Source organism: Diplotaxodon limnothrissa, linkage group LG4 (genome assembly GCF_057381915.1).
Source record: "Diplotaxodon limnothrissa isolate DT_005_m linkage group LG4, D_limnothrissa_male_GT1.1, whole genome shotgun sequence".
In the NCBI taxonomy this organism is placed as follows: Eukaryota; Metazoa; Chordata; class Actinopteri; order Cichliformes; family Cichlidae; genus Diplotaxodon; species Diplotaxodon limnothrissa.
The window spans coordinates 12758114-12770998 of NC_140599.1; the positions used below are offsets into that span (position 1 = coordinate 12758114).

The window sequence follows — 12885 nt, forward strand, 5'->3', positions numbered from 1 at the left end:
CAACAAATCAGTGCATTCTCAAAAGCACTGATTTGCTGCCAAGTGATTGGCTGATTAGATAGTTGAAGTTAATGAGCACCTAAAAAGATGTACCCAATGAAGTGGCCAGTGAGAGTATATCTATGCATACCATGATGAAGAACAGCTGTAAAATAGCACTTCTCATATCTAACTTTGGACTGTTGGTGCCACCACAAACACACGTCTAACAGAAATCACATTAATTGCATATTAAATCGTCCACAGTTAAGATCAAAGGATAGATAAATGTGATTAATAGCTTCAGTCATTTCAGTTCATTATAAATGTATAACTCCCAAAGAAATAAATTATATTTTCATTGATGCATCTTCTCATGTGTATTTAAACGCAATTCTGTATTTTTCTACAGTTTTGCATCTGTGGTTTGACTGAAGCTTGTAAAATGTTATTTGACTTTTGTGCGTCTTTATCAGTCTCTCACATCATTGTGGTGGAATTTGTGTGGGCCCACTTCTTAACTCGTGAATGACCTTTCTTACTGCAGCATGACAGACTTCAAATTGTTTAGAAATGACCTTATAATGCTCCCAGATTAATGTACAACAACAATTCCTCCTCTGAGATCAGTGCTGAGGTCTTTCCTATTTGTGTTAACATACACACAGCCCAGCAAACTGACAAAACCTCTGTTTTTATGGAGGTGGCCACACTGACTGATGATCAGTTTATCAAGTTCATTTGATTAGCAGAACTTGCCGCTACTTACTGTTTCTAACAGAATTAAGAGGGTAAGGGTGGACTTAGTTTTTCATGTGAGTCAAATTTAGGTTGATAGGATGAATGGTTTCTTTATCTGAGACTATTTGTGTGCAAGTTAATTTATTGTAATAAACATAATTTGATAGCAACAAAGTGTTGGAGTAAAACTTTAATTTATAATACATGCACTGAACCCATCGTGCCATGAGCTTTTTCATGTCATAGAATGAGTGTGGCATCTGGGACACCGGTCAAATCTTGATTTAAATGCTCCTAATTATTGGGTTGCAGGTAATGCTTCCATGCATTATACCAATGACTACCACAAAGCCATATTTTACTCATTTTAATTTATCAGTTACATTAACTGATAACTATTTGGTTTTTTAAATCTACCTAACGAATGCTGTCTAAACCTGCAGTGAATCGGCAGACTCCATAAAGTAAATATCAGCTGACTTCCATATCAGCGGACCCAGATGTGGACTCTTGCACCTGAAGTTACAAAAGTCTCCTCTACACCAGGACATTCCGGTAAAGAAGCAAATAAATGAACAGACACATTTCACTGGTTCATCTTATTAATCTGAAATATTTTCATGAGTCAGTTATATACAATGTAAGTCCCCCCCCCCAAAAAAAAAAAAAACCCAAACAAAAAAAGAGTGGCAAAGCTCAGTTAGGAAAGTTGAAATTGTACAATGATGAGTTTACCATGTTCAATATCGAGGGGTTCATCCCAATGTACGTGAATTTGATTTCAATTGTAGCTTTACTTCCTGGAAGGAACGAGGCCGTTATTCCCACGCCAAAATATACATAACCCCTCTTCACTGGTGTCTCCTCCGACGGTCACACGTTACAGTAAATATCAAATACTCTTCATAGATCTTCCTTTAAAAATAGTCAAAGATATATTGCCTCAGTCCATGCGCAAGTGAAAACGCTTCGGATACTGTGCATCATTTGAGAGATAGGGAGTTTATTCCTCTAGCTGCTGCTGCCGCCGCTTCTTTTGCTGCAAAGAGAAAATTCAAGATGAAAACAGCCAGTTGTTGTAGTGGACCTAGGCTTGATTAACTACTAATCCACGACTACTGCAAATGCTGGGATTGTGTCAATACATTTCTGGAATCAGACTAGACATCATTACATGCTTAATAGACCATCTCAGAGCAGGAAATTAGTCACATGAATCACAATTTTTTTCGAGTGGACTAAGCAGGATTAAGTACTTTGTCAGCTTTCTTAATTTAATTCTGAACTTCAGTGTGCATGACTCAAGTCACAGCCTGACCTGACTATCAGAAATGTATCTACACATGGCAACAACTGGGTATTATTGTCAAAGGTCTGTTTGACAGCAATAAGTGAGTATATTGTTAGCACAAGGATGCGACAAAATGTAATAAGCTTCAACTGTGTTTTGTGTTCTGCCAGTGTAAACAAGTGCTGGTTTTTTTTGTTGTTTTTTTTACTCAGAGGAGACTTCTTTCACACAGAAATACATGCACTCACTGTACAGGACAAGAGAGATTTATCAACACTAGAGCTGGGCGATAGAACGATAACGATATGTATCGCGATATAACTTTTACTCGATAGAGAAATTAAGCTATTGCGATAGACCTCGCCGCTCTTGTCCTCAAAAAAAAAAAAAAAAAAAAAAAAAAGGTCAGCCAATCCAAATTAAGTAGCGCAGAGCCGAACCAATCACAGCCGCAGCGTCACGTCGCGTGACTTGTTACGTACAGCACAAGTGCCAAGCCGCACGTGTGTTTGTTTGGGAGGCAGCCAGCGCATAATGGAGGAAATGAGTGTGCCGACTAGAAAAATCAACCGAGCGTGACCGAAGAGAAAACAGATGATGGTTCCAATGCCGGAGAGATTGTCGAACGGAAGAGCCATAGAAGTTCCGTAGTGTGAAGGTATTTCGGATATTTCAAGTCTGACAAAAAACAGAGCAGCGTGCACTGTAAATTGTGCCGAAAGCAAGTCTGGAAATACAATAAACTGGTGCATGCGTCACACTGTGCGCCACGTTATTGTTTCAGTGAAATGAATTTCTACAATACTGTTAATTCTACTCTCTGCAGTGTTTAAATGCTTACATATACACACAGTTACTGTCCCTCCACACATACGACTCGGTTCTGCTTCTATGCCCCAGCTTTGTTTACTTTTTCCCACCGAGGCTTCTAGACTTCTGATTGGCCAGCATTTCTGCACGGTTAGGAATCTAGCGCCACCTGCTGCTTTGGCATGTTCATAGCAGCGTTTTCCTTCATTTCTGCCTTTATGTGTGGACGGGATTATTTTTTAAAACGAAAACGGAAAATCTCCGTTTTCAAAAATACCCGTGTACGTGTGGACGTAGCCTCAGTCTCTGACTGGAAGCGCTAATTCGTCATTCGGCTTTTGTCAGACTAAAGTAACTGTTAAAACTGTTTGAAAAGCTCAGCTATACAAGAAGGACAGATTGAGAATTTCCTTTTAGTTCTCAGTTTATTTGATATTGACAAAAGTTAGTCAGTTTTGTCTGTTCTTCTGTAAACAAACTAAGATTTATTTTTAGAATTAATATTTTGTTTCTAAGTGGAATTGACAATTTAGTCTGTTTTGTTTGTTCTATTTTGAAACTTAAACGCTTTAGTGGCTGCCTTTTGTGTAGTTTGCAATATTTGCCTTTATTTATCTGAAAAAGTCTCATGTTCCTTAAGTACATCTACCCTGTTGAACTTATTATGGGAAATAAATATTTAAATAAAAACAAGCTGCTGATTATTTCACATTTTACTTGTGAGCAACGGCACATTTAAATCTTACAAATATAGTTATTTGGCTTATATCGTGATAGATATCGTTATCGCCTGAAATGAAAAAAACATATCGTGATATGAAAAAATCTCATATCGCCCAGCTCTAATCAACACTAACAAGTTTATTAAAGTACACCTAATATGCTCTTTCTGACTTTTGTATCAACTGTGGACACTCATGTTATCAAGGTCAACGGTACAAAAAAAAAAGTTCAGGCTTCAAACTGCTCCAAACACTCAGTGTCAGACAGGTGTTTTTTTTCTACTGCAGAGATCCTGAACATAGTCATTTCAGGAAGATGGCTCTGGCGTGAACACAGAAGCCTCGCCCACCTGATGTTTCAAGCCTGCTGGTTGGGCGGGACAGCCAATCAAGAGAAAGGTTTGTCTTAAAGGAGGAGACACTAAAACAGCCTATTGCAGACAAAGGACATACCAAAATGCTCAACCAAAGACTAGTATGAGAAATATGGATTATTTTTGAAATGGGAATCATTCAAAGCTATTCTAAAGGAGTGGAACTGAAAACAAGCGTAACAGATCAATGCCGGGAGATACAAGTATGGCAAACATCAATTACAATACTGCCATAACTGTGACAATCTGGCTTTGTAACACCAATAATAACACTTTGACCATTGCTGCAACTCCTCAGGAAAAGTGCAGAGTAATCGTGCTTGCCCTCCACTTGGTATAAGACACAAGAAAAACAAATATGAGCTAATGGGAAAGAAGTGGGACATCTAGCACTTGCAAAATAAGGCAGGGGCACTAATTCAGGTTTTGTACGGTGTAACAGGACAGTGATTTGTCCCTCAACTAAGTCTTATCACCACTTTAAACTGTAAGACATATATTGTTATGTTGTATGACTGCCATTGAGTATTGCATTAGAAAAACAAGGTTTTAGGTAAATTATTTTAATTGATTTAGTAAACATAAAAAACACTTTATTGTAAGAGCCTCTCCTTGCTGAAAGTCAGTGAGGAAAGTAACTTATTTATTACTAACTGAAAACTGGAGATAAGATGAGTAAAAACATCATAAAACAAGTTCGGAGGTAACAGAAAGTGGACTGGTACTCCTATAGCACCTTTCCATTTTTAAACAGCCGTCTACAATCACACACAATAAATTAGTGCTTTTATCTAACCCTAAGCACCTTTTAATATGTAATATTGTAAACTAAACCTGTTACAATAATAAATATATAATACATACTGTATACTATTAAAAATAGTATGTATTTTCACTCCTCCAGCTGCCCTTAAGATATCATCGAAAAGAATGCTGAACACTAAAAAAAGTAATAGGGTGTAAGGTGTGCCAATAACAGTGCAGTTTTTCTGAAAATAAATGTAAAGAATTCACTTTCATTGCCAGTTTTCCTCACAGGAAACTCAACATTTACCACCTGGTGTTTAATTCAGTCTGTGCTGTTAAATAACCACTTATGAAATGCCTGCACAGCTGAGGTACTTACCTTTTTTCTCCTCTTCTTTCTTTCTTGCCGCATCCTCTCTCTGTTTTCTAATGATGGCGAGGCGAGCGAGGTCAGCTTTGGCCTGGTCTGTCTTGCCGGCCAAGTGCATCTTCATGTAACGCTCCTTGGCCTTCTGCTTCTCGATCTCTTCTCTGTGCAGAAGAACATGTTTCAAGGTTAGAGGAATGACAGGAGTTCAGTTTTCCTGTAATGTTCTACACACAAAAAGCCTTTATGACACATAGTCACCTCAGATTAGATTTGTGTGTACCAAGCAGCTTTTTCTCAAACTGTTAACAATTTGCGCTTCAGGTTCATAATCCACAATAGTCCAAATCTCATAAGCTCATTGAAAAGGTTTCATTTAATACTATACTTTCAAGTAAAGTCCCCTATTGGTACTAATACAAGGTGACAGGCTGATGACACACACCTCTCTCTCCTTGACAATTGCCGGGGCTCTTCCAGCTCAATCTGCGTCACCTTCTTGGACTTCTGAGCCACTCTGTTGGGGTTCTCAATTTCTATCAATCCCTCGACACCGGCTCTCCTCCTCTGCAGACAAACACCAACATCTCATACAGTGCAAGCCAAACACTAACCACATATTGAGATCATAAGAAGTGCTTTAAGTGTGCACATTAAATAACACATTGGCCTTTATGTACATGATGGAAAAGCTGTGGCAGTACCTGGGAATCTTCATCATCGCTGTCCTCTGATCCAGAACCTGGTAGCTTCTCCTCTGCTGTGTCATTCTGAGCTGCACCTTCCTGCTCCTGCTCTTCTTGCTCTTGCTACAATACATAAATGACTGTTATTTTTTACATAATACATAATAAAGATGTTTAACTAATCATCTAATCGCTGAGATACTTTAAGAAAAAGAAGTGCAATTTCAACAATACATCTCAATTTCTCTACATGATATATTTTTGTAAAATGGCATAACCCCCTCCCTTTTTTTGGTAGCTCATTAAATAAAAAGGTTCTATAGCAGATGGTGAAAACTGTAACTTTTCAGTCATTTACTTGTTTAGCTGTTACTTAATCACTTTGGTTCAGTATGAGTTGTTATGGGGGGGGGACTGGCTTTTCTTTTTCAATAAGAAAACCTATGAAAAAAGTGGGTCGGACTGGATTCTTTGCTGGACCGATTCTAGCCCCCTTGCCTTATGTTCGACATCTCTGACGTAACAAGGATAACTTTCAATCAGGAGTGTCTAACAAAAATGTATCCGGCTATGTTTTATTCTTTTCAGCTGTTTTCGCGTTGCATTGTGGGAAGTGTAGTCTCCAGCCGGTCTACTTGTGTGGGACATGACTGAGTGTACACTCCACCAACCTTTCTCCTCTCCTTTTCTGCCTTCATCTGGGCATCTATCTCTTCGGGGCTGGTGTACGTCCGCATCCGACCCTTGTGGCCACCTTTCTTACCTGGAAGGACGACGAAAAACACAGATGTGATCGCATTTTGTACAGAGCACGAAAGAAAGAGCGGACAGACAGGCATCAGATGAATCTGAGCAGTTTATAGACATGCTGGCACAGGCCTGCTTAATGCTGAAACATCATTCAGAGCGTAGTTATGCGAGTTAGAATGCCGCCCCAGCGGTACATGTCCATCGGGTGGCTAACAGCGGACAAACAAACATACAAAAATGATTTCAGTCCATTCAAAAAACTTTTAGAGTCACTCTTACCTCCTTTTGGCATTTTAACAAACGAAGTCTTTACTATAAAGTCCCTAACCAGTGAACACTGACAGAAAACATAAATGTGACGGCAGCGACACAAACTGACAGCTGGCTAAACTCACAGTTGCAATAAGGAGCAGTATATTTTGCGTTGTCCAAGGATATGCCGGTTCATAAATAGTGAACACACGGGGTTTTTTTGGTAAGCCCGTATGCCGCTATGAACCACACATAAAATATTCCAAGAAACGTGTTAGTTATTTTTCCAAATAACATTGGCTATCGTAGTGTAGAAATCTAAATAATGCCCTTAAATGTAAGGCAATTTGTAAGACTGCTAAAGTGATGCAATAGACCAGGCCCGACAGTAAAACATACTTAACCGTACGAAATAAGTATTTTAGGGGAACTTGCATAGTTTATTAGGCTGAGACAAGTTTTAAGAAGTTACTTAACGCCTTTATAAAGAGGTTATCTTAAGTTTCGCGCAATGACGTCGTTCGAGAGACGGAAGGCCTTTTAATCACCCCCCGCATGTGACGTCATATATACGCGCCTGAGAGGGGCTCGTAAGACAAACAGGAAAATACTTACAGCGTTTTGTTGCATTTTTAGCTAAACAGAGACAAAATGCCAAAAGTAAAGAGGAGTCGAAAGCCTCCCCCAGACGGCTGGGAGCTCATTGAGCCCACTTTGGACGAGCTGGATCAGAAAATGAGAGAAGGTAGGCCAGGGAAGTTTCTCGGGGTGATCGGCCGTGGGGCTGTATGCGCAAAGTGAGTCCTGTGTATGACACTGTGAAGCAGCATGGTCTCCCCACACTGATGGATTCGGGTTATTCAGTTTCAGTACATGTTTATATTTGAAACACAAGTTGGCTCTCACCTGAGTTATGTGATGTACCCACAGTAAAAAAAATTGGGGTGAGGTGGGGTGGGGGCGCGGGCAGTGGTTTTCCTGGATTTCCTGTTCACATCAGCTACATCCGGTAACTGGGAAGAAATGGGAAGCTCACCTGGCCCATCATATTTCTGCTTACAGGTGCCAAAATCCTGTGCGGGTTCACCACATTAATACATTGCATTGTATCAGTTCCCCAAGGCAGGTAGTCCTTGTGATGTCATGCTCCTGGTATCAAAGCTAACCATCCTGAATCTTGTTCTGTGTTCTAGCTGAAACTGAGCCGCACGAGGGGAAGCGAAAGGTGGAGTCCCTCTGGCCCATTTTCAGGCTGCATCATCAGCGGAGTCGATACATCTATGACCTATTCTACAAAAGGAAAGCCATCAGTAGAGGTGGGCACAGCCAGCTGAAGTGTTTCCATTACACAGGTTGTGTTTAGGGCAGCTATGGACCACTGCTAGCACTTTCATCTCCTTGGAGGACCACTAAGGTCTTCAAGTATTACAAAAAAACCCTAACAAACAAACAAGAAAACGCCCACAAAATACTTAAAAAAATGTAGTTTTGTTGTTGTTGTTTTTAAATTTCAGATATTGTATAACAAAACAAAACTGCACAAGTAAACACAATTTTTTTCTAACTTCCAAATGAAGCCTTTTATTAAACTACCAAATAAAAAAATTGGCACTCTTTCTGGCCAGACACGTGACAGCACTTCTGCTAATATTTTGTTTGTATTTAACACAATAAAATATAGACATAAGTGTACACAATAGTTTTTGAGTGCTAGTGAAAATGGTTTTCTTTACAAATAATTCTCTCACTGAAACACTCACAGCCAATCCCTCAACATGTTTATACTCTGCTCATTTTGCCTTCGTATTAAATAATTTTTTGCTTTTTAAAGAACTTGTTTTAACATTGCACTCAACAACAAACAAATCCTCCCTAACAAAAAAGGAATTTCAAGGGCCAAATTGCATTATATTTCTTCACGTCAATATACAGGCTGAAAGTGGCCCCTGGGCTGTGAGTTTGAGATCCCTGGTCTAGGTATACGCATTCATAGTGCACTTACTCGGACTATACATGTGGAAAATGCATCTATGAAAAGCCATCAGTGTCTTCATTTGGTCCGGAGACTCGTGGCATTGGTGGCTGGGAAGAAACTCTTATGTCATGGCATCAGCAGCTTGTTTTGAAATGCAGTAAAGGCTAAAGCTGAAAATGTTTTTAAATAACATTAAAACGTTAGGGGGAAAAAAACACTGAAACAATAACCCTCTCTCCCCGAGGTAATTTGTACATTGACGAACTCTGGTAGGAGGTACAGGATTCCCTCATGTAAGCCTAACCACTATACTCATTTGTTCTTCTGTTAGTTAAACCGATTAATGAACATGACAGAGAAGTGTTTTTTGAGGTGAATATTTCAAATGATAATTATTAATTGTTATTCATTTATTCATTCAAGTGTGTATGCCTGCTTAGGGTGTTTGTCTTGATTTGTGTTGATGTCTAATTATTGATGCAACAGTTTCCTGATCCAGGACGAGTTTCTTCTATGGGAGATGGTAAAGGTATCTTATCTTAACATTTCCTGTTCTGGAATGTACAAGATATCAAACCTGTACTGTGTTTCTTCCTTGCAGAGCTATACGAGTACTGTATAAAGGAAGGCTACGCAGACAAGAACCTCATTGCCAAGTGGAAGAAGCAGGGCTATGAGAACCTGTGCTGCCTGCGTTGCATCCAAACACGAGACACCAACTTTGGAACCAACTGCATCTGCAGAGTCCCCAAGAGCAAGCTGGAAGTTGTAAGTCTGGCAGTATTTTAGCATTTCTTGCTAGAATCATCTTTTCAAACAGTTTCCAAGGAAACAACAGATTGAGCTTGTTTCTGTTTAGACAGAATTTGTGTGTTTGTATGAAGAAAACACAAAAAGGAAACAGAAAAGGAGACTAGAAAGCTGAAAACGTGACTGTCAAATTGAAGAAAATATGAGCTTATTTTCTTGATCAGGCAAACACGTTCAATGTACAGTAGCTTGCAAAAGTATTCAGCCCCTTGACCTTTTCCACATTTTGTCACATTACAGCCACAAACATGAATCAATTTTATTGGAATTCTATGTGAAATAGAATAGATCTGGACTTTGACTGGGCCATTCTAACACATGGATATGTTTTGTTTTAAACCATTCCATTGCTGCCCTGGCTTTATGTTTAGGGTCGTTGTCCTGCTGGAAGGTGAACCTCTGCCCCAGTCTCAAGTCTTTTGCAGACTCCAAGAGGTTTTCTTCCAGGATTGCCCTGTATTTGGCTCCATCCATCTTCCCATCAACTCTGACCAGCTTCCCTGTCCCTGCTGAAGAGAAGCACCCCCAGAGCATGATGCTGCCACCACCATCTTTGACAGTGGGGATGGTGTGTTCAGAGTGATGTGCAGTGTTAGTTTTCCGCCACACTTAGCGTTTTGCTTTTTGGCCAAAAGGTTCCATTTTGGTCTCATCTGACCAGAGCCCCTTCTTCCACATGTTTGCTGTGTCCCCCACATGGCTTGTGGCAAACTGCAAACGGGACTTCTTATGGTTTTCTGTTAACAATGGCTTTCTTCTTGCCACTCTTCCATAAAGGCCAACTTTGTGCAATGCACAACTAATAGTTGTCCTATGGACAGATTCCCCCACCTGAGCTGTAGATCTCTGCAGCTCGTCCAGAGTCACCATGGGCCTCTTGGCTGCATTTCTGATCAGCGCTCTCCTTGTTCGGCCTGTGAGTTTAGGTGGACGGCCTTGTCTTGGTAGGTTTACAGTTGTGCCATACTCCTTCCATTTCTGAATGATCGCTTGAACAGTGCTCCGTGGGATATTCAAGGCTTGGGAAATCTTTTTGTAGCCTAAGCCTGCTTTAAATTTCTCAATAACTTTATCCCTGACCTGTCTGGTGTCTAAATCCAATCGGGAATCTGTGGCAAGATCTGAAAACTGCTGTTCACAAACGCTGTCCATCTAATCTGACTGAGCTGGAGCTATTTTGCAAAGAAGAATGGGCAAGGATTTCAGTCTCTAGATGTGCAAAGCTGGTAGAGACATACCCTAAAAGACTGGCAGCTGTAATTGCAGCAAAAGGTGGTTCTACAAAATATTGACTCAGGGGGCTGAATAATTACGCACACCCCACTTTGCAGTTATTTATTTGTAAAAAATGTTTGGAATCATGTATGATTTTTGTTCTACTTCTCACGTGTACACCACTTTGTGTTGGTATTTCACATAGAATTCCAATAAAATTGATTCATGCTTGTGGCTGTAATGTGACAAAATGTGGGAAAGTTCAAGGGGGCCGAATACTTTTGCAAGCCACTGTATATAAAATAGCCAGTATGAAAAGATGCTGAAAGGATGATCCTCTCGTTTTTCTTTCATTTGTGACAGAAAGAAGTAGCTTATGATCTGTTTCTATTAAACGTTTTTGCTTAGTTTTACAGAAAATTACACAAAAAACAAGTTATGGGAATATATTGTGCAAGATGTTTGAACCAATATAAAAGCCCAGATAAATATCCTACTTGACTCCATCTTTTTTTGTGAGGTGTAGTCTTTATGTAAATCTTTAAAATAAAAAAAGATATGTCAGGAGACTTGATGATGTTTATGTATTTTAATAAGCAAGAATTTGGAGTTATAAATACCTGTCTGACCTCTGCTGTGTCTTTTTTCCCTGCAGGGAAGGATCATTGAATGCACCCACTGTGGATGTAGAGGATGTTCTGGCTAACCCTTACTTGTATTTTTGGACTTATGATTTTTCTGTCAGAACCTTGAAGCAACATTATCTTTTTGGAGTCGCCTTCATGTAAAATAATCTGTCATTTTCCCATCCATCACCCTGAGTTGCCATTATAGGGGAGAAAAACAGTGGAAAAATGATAATACACCAAGAGGGGCTGTGTTGAGTATATAAATTTTCTGTTGCATTGTTTTTTTTTGTTTTTGTCTTTTTTTAAATATCTCGCTAAAGCTTGCAACTCTAAAAGAACCAAATTAAGACCGGTTGTTTCTGGGTCAGGTCATTCCAGCAAAAGACAGCCACTGTGGCGGTCATTTCTAATGTGCTTGTTTCATTTAAAGCGCAGTGTTTAAATTTAAATTTAAAGAGTCATCACTGTTATAGTGCAGTTTTAAATAAAGTGTTTGATTGTCTTGCTGTCTTGTTTTGCTTTTTTGTTGTTGTTGGAGGGGGAGTTGTGTGGGGGTTTTTTTGTTGTTGTTTTTTTCAATCAAATAGACTCTAGACTTTAACAGTCTTCATCTGAAGTTCTGATTCTGTTTGTCGTGTTAAAATAAATCACTGAAAGGCTGAAGGTTTCAAAGATTCGTGTGTAATCATAAAAAAAAGATTTGGATACTTGAGGATGGGTACTTTGCATTTGCATGTTCTAAGTATAAAATATTGATGTAATATTTTGTATGTGTTTAATCGCTACAATGGCGCAAACCTCCACAAGCATGTAGCTTTAAAAGTTATGGAAGTGAAGATTTGCAAATTAAATCAAGACCTCAGTTATATCAGTGAACTTTTAATAATTCAAAATGCCAGGCTGTGTCTCGACTTCAGATTAATAATCTATAGCAAACATATTATGATTATGCATTATATACACCCACATACACATGAACAACAATAACTGTGGTCCAGTAATGAAGTCACTATTAGGGCGTCATATAGTGGGCACATTATAGTGGAAATATAGCTCATGTAACATATGACACAATCTTACACAATCTTTTTCATCTTATCAGAGGTCCCTCATGTACGGAGATCATTTATGTATAAAAAATATTTACTCCAACAGTGACACAGAAATTACAGAAAAAAAACTGCTGAGAATTCAGGATCACAAGTGGCTCATAAAATTAATCATTTTTAAATGTCACAGCTTTCTTACTTACTTTTCTTTTTTAAATGCATTTTTAAACTGAATTACAAATGCAAAACTTTTCACTTGCAATACCAGATACACCCACCAGGGGGAGGTGTACCTTCTTTTGTCCATATATCTTTATGGACAACAATTTGTCCATTAAAATGAGGTAAGTAAGTTGATGTTTTATATAATAGTGGTGCCACATTTTACTTGCTTTATTCATTTTGATGTTTGAAAACAGGGTTAAAATAAGTGTATTTGTAGATTTGATCTAATGTATTTGTCTGTTTGACTCCTGGCTTATTAAAAG

The 12885-nt window shown here is 39.0% G+C and overlaps 2 protein-coding genes across 2 annotated transcripts; one reads left to right on the forward strand and one right to left on the reverse strand.

Moving 5' to 3' along the window:
* Positions 1 to 1162: 1162 nt before the first annotated feature.
* On the reverse strand, positions 1163 to 6861 carry pdap1b (pdgfa associated protein 1b). Its single transcript, XM_085352217.1, has 6 exons — positions 6747 to 6861; positions 6389 to 6480; positions 5736 to 5840; positions 5477 to 5598; positions 5044 to 5195; positions 1163 to 1759 (listed from the first exon to the last, which is right to left on the reverse strand). Exons 1-6 carry the CDS (start codon positions 6757 to 6759, stop codon positions 1704 to 1706), a joined length of 540 nt encoding a protein of 179 aa, XP_085208343.1. The 5' UTR covers positions 6760 to 6861; the 3' UTR covers positions 1163 to 1703.
* Positions 6862 to 7305: 444 nt separating this feature from the next.
* Positions 7306 to 11837, forward strand: bud31 (BUD31 spliceosome associated protein). Its single transcript, XM_085352218.1, has 4 exons — positions 7306 to 7464; positions 7913 to 8035; positions 9296 to 9462; positions 11375 to 11837. The coding sequence occupies exons 1-4, from the start codon at positions 7371 to 7373 to the stop codon at positions 11423 to 11425; spliced, it is 435 nt and encodes a 144-aa protein (XP_085208344.1). The 5' UTR covers positions 7306 to 7370; the 3' UTR covers positions 11426 to 11837.
* The last annotated feature ends 1048 nt before the right edge of the window (positions 11838 to 12885 follow it).